The 17,640-nt window shown below is 36.1% G+C and overlaps 2 protein-coding genes and 1 long non-coding RNA gene across 4 annotated transcripts; 2 read left to right on the plus strand and 1 right to left on the minus strand.

Moving 5' to 3' along the window:
- The first annotated feature begins 98 nt into the window (after window positions 1-98).
- On the plus strand, window positions 99-4,860 carry LOC106614787 (prolyl 4-hydroxylase subunit alpha-2). The gene is made up of 8 exons (XM_036357278.2): window positions 99-1,739; window positions 2,068-2,222; window positions 2,449-2,605; window positions 2,757-2,998; window positions 3,246-3,403; window positions 3,776-4,225; window positions 4,297-4,462; window positions 4,534-4,860. The coding sequence occupies exons 1-8, from the start codon at window positions 1,477-1,479 to the stop codon at window positions 4,557-4,559; spliced, it is 1,617 nt and encodes a 538-aa protein (XP_036213171.2). The 5' UTR covers window positions 99-1,476; the 3' UTR covers window positions 4,560-4,860.
- Window positions 4,861-8,727: 3,867 nt separating this feature from the next.
- Window positions 8,728-9,436, minus strand: LOC118679878 (uncharacterized). Of its 2 annotated transcripts, none has more exons than XR_004975406.2 (3): window positions 9,254-9,436; window positions 8,947-9,205; window positions 8,728-8,891 (listed from the first exon to the last, which is right to left on the minus strand). It is a non-coding gene; the product is annotated as an uncharacterized lncRNA (long non-coding RNA). The 2 variants fall into 2 exon arrangements; XR_004975407.2 differs by having other exon boundaries at window positions 8,947-9,193; window positions 9,254-9,433.
- A 586-nt stretch (window positions 9,437-10,022) lies between these two features.
- Window positions 10,023-17,039, plus strand: PH4alphaNE1 (prolyl-4-hydroxylase-alpha NE1). The gene is made up of 9 exons (XM_014230724.3): window positions 10,023-11,430; window positions 14,909-15,063; window positions 15,139-15,295; window positions 15,438-15,619; window positions 15,674-15,819; window positions 15,896-16,345; window positions 16,453-16,509; window positions 16,576-16,741; window positions 16,821-17,039. Exons 1-9 carry the CDS (start codon window positions 11,237-11,239, stop codon window positions 16,919-16,921), a joined length of 1,608 nt encoding a protein of 535 aa, XP_014086199.2. The 5' UTR covers window positions 10,023-11,236; the 3' UTR covers window positions 16,922-17,039.
- The last annotated feature ends 601 nt before the right edge of the window (window positions 17,040-17,640 follow it).

Genomic DNA, 17,640 nt, shown 5'->3' on the forward strand with positions numbered 1-17,640 from the left:
CTTACTCAGGTTTCTTTTTCTTTTTTGATGCTTGATTTGTAGTTAAAAAAATAAACAGATCCACAAACATCGGCATATGTATGTCGCATTATAAATAAATGCAGGTATTCTATAAAATATTTACGCAGTTGCATTGTATATAAATACATACATATATTATATGATTGTGTGTACGCTCTCTTTCCGGCTCATTGCATTTATGAACCCAATGCATTTGACAGCTTTTTTCAATTACCGGCATCCAATCACAAGTCACCTAAAGAATGCCTCCTTTTTTGTTATATAATAAAAACACACACATATCAATATTCTCAAATTTTTTACACGTGTGTATGGACGCCGCAGCTCCAGAGTTGATTTAAAGTATTTGAATTTGGATGAAAAAATTATAAACAGGATCGAAAAAATTATAAAAACTAAGATTTATCTTCTCTTAACCACGTAAACAAAATGAGTAATGTAAAATTAAATGAGTCGAACAGCATTCGGAAATTTATTTTACTGACACCGGCACAGCACAGGTGAAACGAAATATTGTTGTCTACAAGCATATCGAAAAGTACACGCAGCACTACAGCACACTAGCTGACAAATGAAAGTTTTCAACCGGAAGAAATTCAAATGCGTAAAGTAATGATAATGAAATAAATAAATACGAATATTAAGAAAGACTTCAAATGTAAATGTAAAAGCTTGTAAATGAAAAAAAACGATTTTTAAATTTCAGACATATAAATTTGGCACACAAAAATATGAAATTTTAGCAAGATCATGAAAACAACAGCGGCTTTCTTATTTCATTATAATTTAAGTTGTGCTAATTCAAACATATCTATATTGATAGGATAAAGGTGGAACCTGGTGTTTGAATGACACAACAAATTTTTAAATAGTGAAAATCTCTCCACAAATTACTTATTCAAAACAAAAAAAAATTATTTATTATAATCATCAAACTGTTAACGAATGAGAAATAACAATCGAGTAAGTTCATTCTGCAGTCTCCGTTTGTAGCAGAGGAGGTCGTTTAAACATGCGAAGGTGTAAGCATCACGCGTGACTAAAGAATATACCAGCTGGCTAAGGCTTCTGCGCCGTTTAACATCGCTTCAATCGTCTGCATCATTAATAAACAATTATGTTGCCCTGAAGAGAACCGTGTTAAACGAAAGTACAAAACCACCACCGATTATTACCTGCCATGAGCTTTTCAGCCTGCAACGGATCTTAGTTAAACTAGCATTCTTAAGCGTTTACAGCTCAGTTTGTGAGAATCTTTCAAACGATCATCATCAGAAAAGTGTATACGAGGAAGACAAAGTAAACCAAGACTCGTTTTTATACCAAATTTGCCGAGCTCATTTCTTAAGTAACCAACTAGAGTTTCATACTGACTAATTAAGATTACGTGCCATCTGACCTTGGGCCGCCTTTACCACTTTGTTACAACTTTGAAAAGCCGGCAGCTGTGCAGCGATGTCATTGACCTTTAGTATATACGCAAACACACCAACACAGAAATCAGCAGTTAGTCCAACCGCTTTACCGGTACACTTTTTGCTGTTTATGCTAACAAGTTTATTGATCTGCGCATTCGGTTCAGCAGCGGCACAAACCGCTACAACTACGATGGGCGATCAATATCAGATGGTTGAGTATTTGAATACACAAGCGATATTAACGGACACACTCCGGCGGTATATCGAAGCACTGCAGCAGAAAGTCGGCGTTATAAAGAGGTGAGTTTCGAAATCGGGACATTGAATGAGATAAAACTAAAACTAAAAAAAAAAATTATTGAAAATTCAATAAACACTTTCTACTAATTATTATTATTAGTATCCAGCGTATGATTATAGTGTTTTTATGAAATATGCTTTGGCTAACAACGATCGAATACCCCACATTCTGTTGCTCGCTCTATGCCTTGTCGTCTGTTGGAAATTGGAAGTTCAATTTTTATGACAAGCCCATAGAAATTCCTATTTATTTCCATGCACAAAGATATTTTCCTACATTATTTTTCTTATATTCAAATCTATTCTCATATTTTACATTTCCGCTTAGCAAAACCGTTGAAATCAAAGCCATCAATGATGTTGCCGCCGCTGACATGCACAAATATGTAAGTAATCCCCTGAATGCGTTGACCATTCTGAAGCGCTTCACATCCGACTGGCAGATGCTACGGCAATATGCTTACAATATTGACAGCACAACAGGTGAGTCCTTTCACTTGTATTACCAGTTTGGCATTCCGACATGTCGACAATTCGAACGAACTTCGATTGTCAATCAATGTTAATGCGGGACGAAAATTCCTCCAGCATTGTCACCGTCAACGCAGTCTCTGCGAGTAACTCTCGCAGTATGCGTAACTCACACATACATACAGCTACTTGAAATATTCTAAAAATGTCGTTGTTGTCCTACGATTCATACCAACAGAAATCGTTGAAAATCTGACGATTAGCAGGAAGTCGTTGAAATTCCCAAGCGAAAGTGATTTCGATGAGGCAGCCCTTAATCTACTGCGAATACAGGGCGTCTACCAACTCGAGCCAGAGCGTTTGGCTGTGGGGGAAGTGAACGGCATAAAGTTGGGGTAAGTCGCACCAATAAATCGTTGTTGCACATAACACACAACACCAATAAAAAGGCATCTTAAAGCAATGTGCTTTCGACATTTTTTGAATCTGATTGCTGATATTATTGTAGTAGACAAGTATTTGTAGGCCATTACTTCTACTTCGCAGCTCAGCCATGTCCTGGAGTGACTGTCTGGAAATCGGTCGTAAATCAGTGCAAAATGGCGATTTTATGATTGCGAAATTTTGGATGGAAGTGGCACTGGAGAAGTTACCTACTGTAGCTGGCGCGCAAATGGCGGCGGCAAATGCCACAGAAGAGATGGAATTAGCCGAAGGGGGCAGTGCGGAGGTGAAGAATGCGCGCTTGGAGATTATGGAAGCACTGGCTATGACGGAGTTCAATATGGGTGAGTACAAGTTGAAAGTATGTGAAGCAATAGATGAACGTCTCAGTGATTTTCTATGTTTTTTTGAATTAAAATTTGACTTCCACCTTATGTGTGTGAAGGCAAATATTCAATATACCCGTACATGTGTCCACATGTATTTATCTGTGGGTCCGCAGTATATTAATACTCATTTGATGAGTTAGATTTTGAAATTTAATTAAAAATTATGCAAATAAGTGTTTAATACATCTTTCATTCAATTTAGGTAACTTAGCTGTCGCACTCAATATCATCAACACACTTTTGAAAAAACATCCAAGACATAAAAACTTGCTTAAAGCCAAGGCACGAGTGGAAAAAAAATTAAGACAATCAACGAAAAAATTCAAAAAAGTTTCAAAACAGCGCAAAATAAATAAAACTGTAAGTGAATACGAGAATTTCATATACCGAATTTCGACAAATTTCCGGGTGAGGAGTTTTTCGGAGAAAGAAACTCAGCTAAAACCACAGACCCCACAATAAAAATTTACCCAAATCAATGTAATTTTTTCTCTAATGTCGATTGAGGAAACAATACTTTCTTAACCCCACTTTTTTCATGAACTCAAAACCAGCATTCATACTTACATTCAGCAAAGGAGTGTAACTAAAAATAAAAAAACAGTTTCTTCCACTTAAAAGTACTAATAGCGCTTCTATTCCCACTTTCCATGCAATAATACTACTTCCAAATAAATCTCTTGCCAAGGAGTATACATAAAAGTTGAACATATTTTCCTTTCACAATTGTAGCAAAGTGACAAATCTGTTGAGGAATTGCTGATTGGAGAGATTTGCCGTGCGACAACAAACATCGACGCCGCCAGCAGCAGCGGCGCATTTAGAAGCAGCACACCAGATTGTCGCCTGATTCATGGTAATCTGCCTGAGCTTCTGCTGCAACCACGCCAAGTGGAGCTGCTAAGCTTGGATCCCTATATCGCCGTATATCATAACATGTTGAGCGCTGGAGAAATCAGCGACCTGCAACAGATTATCGCCGATGCGAATGACGGCGATGAAGCAGCTGTAGCAAAGCTTCTAAAGCGCAAGAGCATCACGGAGCGCCTGCAATTGGCTACAGGGCATGCGGGTAAAAACTGGGGCGCTTGGGAAGTGGGGCGTTGGACATTCGAAGATGACGTGCACATAGAGGCGCTGCTGCCAGCGACAGCTAAAATCATCGCGAATGTTTTCCTCAATGTGAGTGAAATATGGATGAGGGAGAATCAAATGTGGTTAAATCGATTATACTCTACAATTCTCATTTGCAGCTGCAAACAGCCAAGTTGGGGGGCGCTATTGTCTTCCCACAGTTAGAATTGGGCATAACGCTGCCAACGAATGCTTTGCTTTACTGGACGCAGCTGAACGAGTACCATGAATACGATTATCGAAGCAAGCAGCATGTCTGTCCGGTGATTGTCGGCACACAACTCAGTAAGTGATTTCTAAATCTCGCCGCATATAAAGTTTGTATGTAAGATTGTGTTTGTCTATTTGCTTTTCAGCGGCTTACACCAGCATCCGAGCCTGAGATATACCTCCGTATGTGCTTGTGTTCTTTGGTGCCCCACAGCAAAATGTCTTAATTCCGCATTGATCCTCTTCTACGTAAATTTACATATCAGAATGTCATCGAGAGAAAGAAATGCAACGCCGAGCCCGTAAGGATACTCGAATGATTCGAATTAGTTATTCTCCTGAACACTCACACAAGTATATAAAATAACTGTATTCCTAATACAGTCAGACTTTGTGACCTCCATGATAACAGCCATTTTGGTTAATTCGAATAAGTTCAAAATTATATTATGTGAGCTTTGTAAATAGACATACGTAGATCGTGATTTTAATTTAATAGAGATGAAAATAAAAAAGCAAATTACTTCCACAATCCTGAACATTACTATGAATTGATCGAAAATTGTAGCAAAAGATATACATTTTCGATCAAACAAATGTTCAACGAAATCACTTGAAAAATCAATAACCAGGAGAGTAAATAATATCGCGGGCGAATCTGTCTATTGTCTATTTAAAAATTCAATGGATGAGATTCTTGAATAATGAACCATGTAAAAGGTTTTATAAGACCTCTTTAGATGATTCTGAATTCCAAATTCGAAATTATGATAAAAATGGCTTATTTAAATGATAATAAATATTTATGAATTATTTCGTTGAAGTTATTGTTTCAAGTAAAAATCACAATTTTTCAATTTTATATTATACAAGTAGGACATTCAGTTAATTTTGAAGATGGTTTATGTCAATCCAAGCTCTAAAAATAAAATTTTCTTATGAAATGCACACAAATTGTATAGCTAAAATAAATTTCTATTAATCAAGACTAAGAAAATTATAAATTAAAATGTTGCATAATGTAAAACAATTTTTCATTTATTCAAATACGATCGATTAAACATCTCGAAATAAGAAATATATGGCTTAGATCATTTTTATAATTATGAGCACATATATGTACATATAATAATATAGTGACACGAATGAATTCGTTAAATTGGAAGACTCATTCTCAAGTTAGAGTAGTACATTTCTAGCGGAAATCTGCCTATTGACACGTGATGAAATATTTCCTTTTATAAAATACCAATTTTTCCTAGTGAATACAGATATTTAGCTGACTTGTTTGATTGGATTATAGTAATTTTAAAGCTGTTTGTAACTTGTTGATTTCACTGCGAGGTATTGAGGTATTCGCACAGAGCAAAAGTGTCAAATCATCCCACTGGCGGTTGAAATAACTGAATACAATGCATTGGTAATTTGTGAAAAGGTTTCAATAAAAACGTTTCAAATGCGAAATTTAATATTTCAGAAACCAGAGGACAAGTCTAACCACCCTTTGGAGAAATTTAACTACACAAGCCATCAGCTTGTTAGACTTTTCAATGAATCATTGAACGGTACTGCAACACTCAACACCAGTATCAAATGATGCGCTGTGCTAGAAGATGTTTTAATACAATGGGTGGAAACTTTACCGAAAATCTGTGATTTCTCTCACTTAAACAGTAATTGAGATTAAAGTTCCAATTTTATTATTAAATATTAATTTGTTACGTATCGTCAACGAGCCTGTTTCTCATTAGTTTTCATTTTCGTTTTAAATTCGATTCGCGGAGAATCAATATGTATCTCCAATATATATTTCCCGTTTAATTTTAATACATTTTTAATATCTTTGTGAAATTACTTTTGTTAAAAGTATTTTAATTTAATCACAAACAAAAAATGCAAAACCATTTAGCAGATATTTAAAACGCTTACTTATCTAAAAATTCAAAATCCTACTTTTTTCAATAAATACCGCTATTAAAGCCGCATTCAAATGTTTAAGTGATTGAAGCAAATTTAAAGTCCTGACATTCTGAGCCACCTGGGAAGCGCGAAGTGTGAATGTGGAAATATTAATTGCATTTACTCTTAATTATAAGCGGAGAGAAATGTTGACAGAAACGACATTTTGTTAAAATAAAGCAGCCGTGCGGTAGCAGCTGTTAAATGGAAATGTATTCAAACAAAATCTGAACTTCGCTTCCGCTATGCGTGGGCGATTTTTGCTTCATTTTTGCACTGTGCTTTTATTGCTGTTTGCTCTTATTTCAGCGCATAAATATGTATGATTGTATATGACAAGCATTGTGGCATTAACTGAGCTCACTAATTGGCGCCATAAAAATGGCATAATGCGAAATTTAACAACCTATTAGTTATGGCCACTCAACACACAGCCGTTTTTCAACATTTCGGAAGTGTTTTGTACAGATTATCAGATAAGTCGGCGATAAGCGGCATATTGGCAGCCTAATGATCGATAATAGAATAAAATTGAATATATGTTTAAAAAATTTTACACTTTCGAAGTTGAAATAAAGTAAAAACAACTTGGGTTTTTGTGTGACCAGTTTCATTTGTTGCGGTTCGATTTTAATCGTTTGTTTTCGTTCTTCTTCTTGATCGTTTGTTGTTTTTGGTAAAAGTTCTGTAAATTGCATACATGGATTTCCCGAAAAACGATATTGAAAAATACTCAGTCACTTCGTTTTTTTATTTTTTTTGATATTACATATTACATTCGTGTCTCGTCAGCTTACAACGAACGAATATACTTCCTTAGTAAGTTAAAGCATATTTAATCACTTGATCAAGTGCCTATAATAACCTTCATCCACTGTACAAATCCTGAGCAAACTTTATAGAACCTGGTCTAATATACGAATGTGATTTCCAAATAATCTGATTCTTTAGAATGAAAATTGGTTTGAACAAAGATTTTGAATACATCTGTTACTTAAAACTTTCGATGTCCACCTTGTCGTAAGGCCTCATTTATTTTTTGCTCATTATCCACTAACCATTTTACTTGATTTGGAAATAAAATAATTCCAGATTGCCCGGTTTGGAGAATCGGAGTGCTATTTTAGTAGAAGCATCTTAACGACAGTTGAGTCGCTTGGTCAAAACTGGTAATTTTCGAAGAGTGATATTCAGGTAAATCCTGGAAGACATCATCAGTATGCCTCATCGCTTTCATTACAAGAATTTGAGTGCAACTATAATCGTCGTTGACTCGTTAATCCAAAACGCGCTCCATTAGATTTCGACTCTCAATTATAAACATTAATGCAAACAAGTTCATTTTATTTCAAAATAATGCCGTCATGCTCTAAATTCAGTGCACCTCAACCATTATCTGTGTATATGGTTGATGTCAAAATCAAGATTGCAATTAACTTTTGTACCGTTATTTATGGCTTCACCTCTAACTGCATTCTACTATTATGACATAATAAATATGGTAGCAGAAGCGCAGCATTATATAATGTGGTTACCTTCGAATTTATTCATTCGAATATATATACATATTGACATACTTATATATGTTTCTATTTATGTCTTTAATATTTCAACAATTAAGAATTATTTTTAGGCAAAAAGCTTTCATAAATTATGATGTCTACGAAACACGTTTGTGCAAAATTCAAGCTCGGACACACGCGCTTACGACTCATCTGCATATCTATTTTCAGTTCAAAAACTAAGCACTACATTATCACTACAAACATGAATAAAGACAAGACATATGTGTATGTATGTATGTATGTACCCCATCTGATCTCAAAGCCGCCATTTTACTAGCGTTTATTTGGTTATCAACGCATTACCGTTAGCTTACTCTATATAACTGTCACTCTAAACTCTTTACTTTAATTAATGCTTTAAGTTAATAAAACACAGCTTTTAATGGCAGATCTATCGCCTTCATGTCACTATGAGCAGCCTCTCTCTACTTTCTGTCTTTATATGAGATTCATAAAGGTGTTTGTGTGTTCGAATATTATCTGAATTTTTGAAAGATCATTCGAAAATGGCGCACAAACACACAGCTGATAGTAACCGGCACCTGCTTGATAACCGTGTGTTATTTTAAACCTGAGAAACAGCCGCCAAACACGAAATAAACAATAGATATATATCAACTATCACCAAGCCAATGCTTTTGCATACCCATTAGACTGACTGACGCTCACTGAAACTTGAACCGACACCTTAACCCTCCGGTGGTGACGCAGGCCAATGTGCGTAGGAAGAAGTGTAACGAAAAATGAAAATAACTAAACGCTTTTTGTGTGTGTGGAGAAAAATGTGTGTGTGTTATTAATTAAATTAATGCTTTATTTCATCGCTAAACTGATTTTAATGAATTTATAAATATTATGATAAGCATATCACAAACCATAGAGAGGCATATCATATGTAATCTTTTATTGTTGTTTAAAATTTGTATGCCTTGAATAGGATATACGAAGTTTGTAACACCCAGAAGGAAACGTCGGAGACCCTAAAATGTATATACATATAAAAATTATTAGATATGTCCGTCTAGCTGTATATACCTGAACTAGTCCCTCAGCTTTTGAGATATCGATCGAACTTTAGACACTCATCGTCATTTTCTCCCAGAGCAGCAATTTCTTCTTCGGAACCGCCGATATCGGATCATTACTGTACAAACTGATCAACCGAACTCAAGTCCTTGTATGGAAAACTTTTTTTTTGACAAGGTACCCTTACGATATTTTGCCCAAGGCAGCGCTACAATCTGCGATCAAAGTTTTCAGATCGGACCACTACGGCACATAGCTGCAATTCAAACTGATCCATCCGAATGAGGATAACGATCTGAATAAAATATATTTTTACCTTATTATTCAACATTAAGTCAACCTGCAGGCTGTTTATATCATGCAGCGCTGCTAAGAACTGGATAAATGGGTAAGATAGGGAATACTACTTATCAGCCAGCCTTCGAAGGCTTAATGGGGCTATGTATAGACGGTAAACAGAATAGAAATGAGAATTAATACAAAAATAATGTTTTGTAGAGCAGAAGTTTATTCAAAACTAGCGAACAATTTAAATTAATAAAAAACATCATAATTAATATCAGCAGTTTTCTATTCTAGTGCATTTTTCAAATCTCTGTCTACATGTGTACATACCTACATATGTACATAGTATATACATATAACTATCTCTATGAACATATTTATATACTCGTACATACATACATACAAGAACACGTGTGCGCGTGCAAATTTCCCCATTGCTTTTGCGATTGCCTTGTTGACATTCCCATTGTATTTGACATTTAATTAAAAGCTCATATTTTCATATTATAAATATCTCAGCGCATTCTTGATTTGCCCTATTGTAAAACATGCTTATCAATATTCAGACATACACGCATACATACATACATATATAATAGAAATGTAAAATACATCGGACTATTATTGAGATCGTATGTGCTCACACGAATTTCACTGCATGCAAACGTACTAAGCAGATCGGAAGGGCCTAAAAACGACCGAAGATAATTTTCAACACCCAACACGCGTTTGAGAGATACTGACTACTGACTTGAAGAAAGTAGTCATTGTTGAAATACAGAGATGAACATAATTTGTCGGCAGATGCAAAAAACCACCTACAGAGTTAACAGATTCACAGCATACATTAGTACTTGAGTGCATTATAGAGACCAAGCTGAAAGCTTAAGTCACCTTGCATTTGCATTTCAGATATTGGTCCTTTCTTTCGCCCTTTTTTAAGATCGTCAAATTATTTGGAAAAGTTTTGAATACTGTGGTCCGTTCAAATATAAATTTTCTTCAAAATGGCGGTATTTCAGTTTTTGAACAGTTATACGATCATAAAGAAAAAAATATGTAGTGCAGTAGCATTGTATCGGGTATAAAAATGCACACAGCATTTGTCTTTAAAAATAGAATTACAATAATATTCAACTCAAGCAATAAGCTGTTACAAAGCGACGCGGAAGCCCGCGCTGATGAACCGCAAACCAAAGCACTCGTATTGAGTTGCGACATTGACCTAGTCGAATTCTGCTCTTAGCTGCTCTTGGTGCATACAAACGGCAGCCAGCGAGTTATCATAAGCTTGCTTAATTAGTGCACTGCTTTTGGTCTCCCGACGCAGCGTAAGATATGCCGTTGGAATTATACTCTTGAATTATGTAGGCGAGCGACTATGTGCTGTGAGACTCACAGGCGGGTTAAACAACGCGAATATAACAGAATAATTTAATTTGTATCATAAGTGCTGCTGCTGGACAGACAAACGTGATTGCCTTTTAGCAAAAAAATTAGCATACAAAATTAAAAAAAAAAAAAAACGAAATAATGAAATGCAAAATACACAAATGAAATGAAGATGTTGAGATACTCACGGCAACAGTGGAAGCGCGTCAAAAGCCTTGCGCAAATCTCGCCAACAATGGACTAGTTGTGTTTCTAACGCGACGCCGTCAAGTTCACACAAAACGCAAACTCTGCAACGCGCCCGAATTTCTATTGTACACGCCCAGCTTTTGGTGCGAAAGAGTAACCGACCAAGTGACAAGATAAACTCTGTGAACAGAAAGTGCAAAATTGCAAATTTCTCGATTGAGCTGCTCAAAATTCCGGTGAATCCAGACAAAGTGCTGAGGAGTGCTAAAGCAGAAACAGTGAAGTGCAATTTTTCCAAATTATTGTAAAAAAAAAATATAGAAATACATATACTTGTATAAAGTAATCTCGAAATTCTTCTGAAAAAATATATAAAAGAATTTGAATATTTTGAATTGTTAAGCGAAGAGTTTAAAAATTAAAGCAACATAAAATGTCCAAAATGCGATGGAAAGGTGCAACCCTCCTGCTCGTCGTGGCCAGCCTGCTGTCCAGTTGCAGCGCTCAAATCGATTATTTTTCATCCATTTCCGGCTTAGAAAATTTGCTTCGCACTGAGGAATATCTGCTGCAAAGCTTTCGGGAATATGTGCGCGCCAGCAAGCATCAGTTGCAGACACTTGAGAGGTAAGAAGCTTCGTGTCAGACGTGCAAAATTCTAGCATTAGCATATTGCTAAAATGCAAAAACAAGTGTTTCTGGCTTGGTGCGCATGTGTATGTGCAGCCGACGACGCCTTAGTCTTGCTAATAAATAAGCGCTAATTTATTATCCTGATTTATCATGTTTTATGAAATATGGACAATAAAGTATGTACAGCATCGAGTTTGACAAGTTTGTTAAGTGTTCACGCAATAGTGAGTTCTGAATAACACTCGCAGAACCGAACCGACTGTACAAAGACAGCAAAACAGATTTCGAAATGTGCTAATATCTATTTGTCCCATGTTTATTATTTCTATAACTATTAAATGTGCTTTTAATTTTATGCGTGTTTTTCTGGTTTTCAAACGCAACGAAAGTTTAAGCTTCGAAAATCAGCAAGCCAGTGGGCATGGGAGATTTCTTGCTAGGGGGTTTCCAAATACATATATAGTATTATTTGTAATATACAGGTATAATTTGCAACCTCACTAAATGTTCTCATTTCTGGGGTTTCATGCTCTCTTAAGTTTAATATCGGAAATACTATACAGTGCTGATGAAACACCCCACTTTATAGAAGGTATTCGCAATTGGAATTTGTACTCACACTCTTTCATATAAAGATCGCATACTTGCCCAGTTGGTAGATATAAGCATCTTAGCACGAAAGAATGTTTTGTGAGAAAAGTAATGTCAAAAACGATATACTTTTTTTCAAATGTCCAATTATTGAAGTTTTCTACAATCTTAAAATTTGTGTGTAATTAGTGAAGCGGTTGAAGCCCCTATTAGTATGTATTCGTTCAACCGTCGAGTTATTCTTTTTCCTTTTCATCATATGAAAACAATTAATATATATTTATTAGTGGTTCTCTATTAAAATTTTTGCCGTTATCATGCTTTGAAATGGTTTTGCCTCTGGAACAAGTTTACAAAAAGAAACGAGAGATTCCTGTCTCATGAATTTAAGTTTTAAATAAAGGTAAAGGCAAAGTCCCTTTAAAACAAATACACAGAACCGAGCAAGTTCAAAACTATATAAATAATATGATGCAGTCAAGAAGAACAAAATGTCCCAGTAAAACTATTAAGCAATAGGTATTTATATGTATAAAAGAGTGTCCCTAATTTTCCAAATTAAACGCTTCCTGAAGTTTCAGTTTTAATGCCCATGACATTTTTTGTCCTTTGTAACTCCAAAGCAAGTCAACCTACAACTTTGTAAAAACAATAGAATGTCGTTTTTTCCGCTCTACAAAAAGGCTTTGGTGAATCTTTCATAGAAACATGATTTCAAAAGTTATACGAGTATGCAGTTAATGTTGTGAATCAAATGTACTAAGCATTCATGCAAAGGCCTTATAAATTCTGTGTTGCTCATACGACATGATACTGTATGAATAGAGAACTTAGAAGAACTTCTTCTACCTTCTTCTAAGTTATTCTAAGTTCTCTGGTATTAATGCTCAGGTACTGAATAACTGAGCCTTGGTGCATTTGTTTGATATATAACTTTTTCTGCGTATAACTTTTAACATTAGAACTACGAAGGTTTACCATATACCTATTTCAAGTAGGTCTCTCTCTCCCTGAAAATTAGAAGCCTAATATTATTCTATACACAAATTTAATAAAAATTATGACATTATCGTAAAATATTAAATAGGAATAAAGAGGAAATGGTATAAATAAATGATGCAACCGGTTAAAGCAGTAGTTTTATGGAAAATCTTTAAGAACTTTTTTTCGAACAGAAAATTTTACTTATTCGATGCAAAATATCAAAACATTGTATGTTATATACAAGGGAAAAGAAATATTAATAAGGCACAATTTAAAATTAAAATAAAAAGCTGGTTTACTTTGGATTCTATTTGCAAGTATTAATTTGGTTACCAATGGTCAGTGTGTAGGGGCACACTGACTATCTTGGTGGGATTCGAGGCCGACCTAAAACCTCTTCCGTTTTCGGGTACAGAACCCAGTTACTTGTGCAACTTCTTTTTTTGAACTGAAAATTCAGTTCTTCCAGCATTTAGGTTTAAACCAAAGCCACCACTATACTCTCCAAAGGGCCAGACCCAATAAGCAAATTGAACCGAAGTTCAAGGTCATTCTGCTCCCCGTGGTACCAGAGTGGAGTCTCCGGTAAGACTGTGTAGCCGAAGCTACAATACTGTCAGTTGAGCTCTCCATTACTCAATGACTGGTGACATTTGTCGCTTGAACGTCAAATGTCTTTTTATTTGGAATCTCATTTAAAGTCTATAATATCAGTTCAAGCTGAGTATTATAGCACTATTTCTGACATCATTACTATGCTGATATTTCTAGGCAAGGTAAAATAACAGTCATAGTGCATTTGGCTTTTAGTCGCCTTTTACGTAATGCCTAATTAAATCTGAAGTGTGAGAATTTCACAAAACAGCAAGAGTCTCCTAAAGAGAGCTCAATTTATACTAAGCAAATCCGTTAGTTTGAGGCGCACGTGCACGTAACCCTCTTTCGCACACGGCCTTGTGCTATGTATAGATGAAATTCGCAATGATCATGAACAAACGATGAACCGACTGAGCATCGCCATTATAATACAAATGCCAAACTAACTAGCTAAAAATAACTAAAGATAAAACGAAGAAATGTTTGAATTAAAAATTAAGATTTCTTCAAACCGGTACCACTGACGTTAAACATCAAATTATTACGTTGAATAATAAAATTTTAATGTTTAATAAGTTAGACACTGGCTGTCGGCCGGCGACACGTTTGCGAATGCCTTAAAAGCCTATCTTATTAAAACACCTATCTACACGGCGAACACGATGTAAAACGACTGATACTGAAGTATTGATAGGCAAGTTTATGATAATCGATAAGAATAGCAAAAGTGAAGCCGACAATCAACAAGTTCAAGTTTAGATCGAGAGCAGAGAGCAGATTTGCTATGAGAAGAACAGGCGGTTTGGATAGCACTGGAAATGTTTACTTAGTTCAATGACTGAATGATTATGGAAAGCTTCATCTGAAAACCGATAGATCTTTTTAGGTATTTCAAACAAGCCTTTAATTTACCGAATTAGTTAATTGTCTATGTATATGTATGAGGTATAATATTGGGGCTTTCTTATGAACTTATAAGCTCTGCGCTTGATTTATTATTTATACCACCTCATAATTAGAGCATCAAGATTTACAATATATATGGAGATTTACATAAACGAACGGAAAATAGTAAATGTAATCGGTGCTATTGGACATTTTGCTTTATTTAGTATCACACTTAAAGAGGGCTTGGCTTATCGTGCTATGCTTCAAGCTTTCAAACCTTTTTACACCAATTGAATCGCAACTTTATTTATTTTAGTTTTAGTGAATTAAACGCCCTTCTATTTTATTTGAAAATATATGTTGAAGGTCACTATAACTTACTAAAGTTTTGATAACATGAATATCATTTTAGTGAACTGCACCGCATCGAAATGGAATATGCGCAGGCGGCCCGCAATACCGAAAATTATTTAACCAATCCAGTGAATGTTTACCGCTTAATGAAGCGCCTGACCACCGATTGGACGATTTATGAGGAGCGCGTACAGTCAGATGAGGCTGCGAAGAGTGAGCAAATTAAATATTGTCTATAATATTTCAGAATACTTAGCTTCTTCTTAAAATAATACTTTCTTACATTAGCTTTCCTGCGGCAAATGGTTGAGTTTCGCGAAACACTTAGTTTCCCAAGTGGAGAAGATTTCAAAGCATCAGCGGCTGCTTTGGCGCGTCTACAGGAGACCTATCACCTAGACACGGCGCAGATAGCGGGCGGTTTCTTAAATGGTGTCAAATATGGGTAAGTATTGGTAGGAGTTTTGATCTTTGAGTTTTGAGTATTTATCACGGTAACAATTTTGTATTGTGATATACGTACTTTCTGAAATAGTTTTTCAAGTTTCTTATTTGTTTCAATATCGGCTATTAACACTTCTTTCTAGAACAAGCATGACCTGGCAGGATTGTTTCGTTCTGGGTAAGCAACTGTTTCATTTGGAGGAGTACAATCATACAAAATTATGGTTGAAGGAGTCCATGCAACGACTGAGTCGCGAACCATATTACAAAGACCCATACACACTCGAGTATGTGGAGGATGTCGCAAAGAGTTTACTCAATTTAGGTCAGCTATTTTCACTTTTCCTTGGAAATATGTTATTATTATAATACATTTCAGGCGATTTAGAAACTGCCCTCAAACTCTCCGATGATGTCTTGAGTCTTGATCCCACACGCGCGACCGCTTCATATGTGAGAAACACTATACTCAGTCCGGTTGGCGAGCGGAAACCAACGTTAACCACAAGCCCCTCGTACTACCATGTAAGTCGACAGCGCTACCTAAATTTAAAGGGTTACAGCTTATCACACAAACTCCTCTCTACTTGCCTACACTTAGCAAACCGAGGAATTTGAAACGTATAAGAAAGTGTGTCGCGGCGAAATAACCGCATCGCCCACGCAATTGCGTCCGCTTCGCTGCCGTTACGAAAGCAATAATCATCCTTATCGCCTTATCGCCCCCGTCAAAGTGGAGGAGCACAGCCTGGATCCATTGGTGTTGACATTTCACGATTTTATCGACGACACCAAGATTGCCACCATCAAATACATGGCCACGCCCTACATGCAACGCTCCACTGTACGCGATGTGGTCACTCTGTCCAAAGCTACCGACTTCCGTATCAGCAAGAACGCTTGGTTGGCTTATCAGGAGCACACTTACATGCAGGATATGTTGCGTGATTTGCACGACATCACTGGCCTCGATGTAACGCGTTGCGAGAAATTACAGGTCGCCAACTACGGACTGGGCGGCCACTATGAGCCGCACTGGGACTTTTATTTGGTAAGCACACAGACATACCTACATATATTGAGTTATGGCACGAGTGCAGCAATTTAGTTAATATACATATTTATTGGTTTCTTTATTCATTTTCGCTGCGTTTTCAGGACACCGAACGCCTACCCGAGGGGCTAGGTAATCGCATTGCCACCGCCATATTTTATGTAAGTATGTGTTCAGTATTTTCATGTAAATTCATAAACAACAAAACTGTTTTTACTAAATTTCAGCTTTCTGAAGTCGAACAGGGTGGCGCTACCGCCTTTCCGAATTTGAATTTCGCCATTAAACCCAAACAGGGCAATGTGCTATTCTGGTACAATTTACACCGGTCATTGGAGGGCGATTATCGCACAAGGCACGCAGCCTGTCCGGTGTTGAAGGGTTCAAAGTGGAGTGAGTATATGAATGTAACACCCATATTTTAATACTTTACGAACTGATTTTATTCTGTAATATAAAATTATAATTTTAGTCGGTAATGTTTGGATCAACGCCATAACGCAGCCATTCACCCGGCCCTGCTTGTTGCATCAGGACGATGCCATTTCCAAACCATATTCCACAATAGTTTAGATCTTAAAAGTTTTCATATTTATTTCCTATTTTTAGTCGCTACGAATATATTTATGTATATATGTAAATATTTTATATACCATACACTTAATTAATTAAAAATTACATTTTCTATAAACCAAGCATTTCTTTTATCGGTTGTTCTAACCCTAATAGACCACTATTAATATTTTACCGGTCTCGATAATTTTTGAAAGTAAAAAAATCATAGTAGGATCAAACCCATTGGAAAAGGAAAATAAAATAACGGAGATGAAAGGAAAAATAATTTACGGGCGATCTGAGGTCGAGAAGAGAAAGGGGAGGGATCAGAGAGTAGAGATAAGGTAGGATAGGTAAGAGAGCACAATTAGCGCCAGAAGCGCCATTTGGATACACTATCGTAAGACCATATATCTTGATATCACGTTCCATTGTTGTGTTCAAATCATTTGGTGCCCTCAATGATACTACTTATTTCCATTATGCTTTTTGTAGATTCCAAAAGTTCGATCCCTGATTTGTGTTACGAGCTGGGCACGCACAGCAGAGAATGTTAATATATATAATAAAAACAAGTAAGGAAGGGCTAAGTTCGGATGTAACCGAACATTTTATACTCTCGCAAAGTCAAATCTCGTTTGAGATTTCTTTGTGGATTGACAGATATTTTCGGTAGAAGGTCAACTATAGGCACTGGGGTCCACATATTTAGTACTTAGGGGTTTGAACAGTTTTGG

The sequence above is a fragment of the Bactrocera oleae genome, chromosome 2 (genome assembly GCF_042242935.1).
Source record: "Bactrocera oleae isolate idBacOlea1 chromosome 2, idBacOlea1, whole genome shotgun sequence".
NCBI lineage: Eukaryota > Metazoa > Arthropoda > Insecta > Diptera > Tephritidae > Bactrocera > Bactrocera oleae.

Excerpts from the sequence above, each read along its gene's own strand:
- LOC106614787 (XM_036357278.2), top strand. The coding sequence starts at position 1,477 with ATGTCATTGACCTTTAGTATATACGCAAACACACCAACACAGAAATCA. Across the intron at positions 2,606-2,756 it reads GTGAACGGCATAAAGTTGGG|CTCAGCCATGTCCTGGAGTG; the intron begins GTAAGTCGCACC and ends TCTACTTCGCAG. Across the intron at positions 4,226-4,296 it reads TCGCGAATGTTTTCCTCAAT|CTGCAAACAGCCAAGTTGGG; the intron begins GTGAGTGAAATA and ends TCTCATTTGCAG.
- PH4alphaNE1 (XM_014230724.3), top strand. The coding sequence starts at position 11,237 with ATGTCCAAAATGCGATGGAAAGGTGCAACCCTCCTGCTCGTCGTGGCC. Across the intron at positions 15,296-15,437 it reads TTAAATGGTGTCAAATATGG|AACAAGCATGACCTGGCAGG; the intron begins GTAAGTATTGGT and ends ACTTCTTTCTAG. Across the intron at positions 16,346-16,452 it reads CGCACTGGGACTTTTATTTG|GACACCGAACGCCTACCCGA; the intron begins GTAAGCACACAG and ends CTGCGTTTTCAG.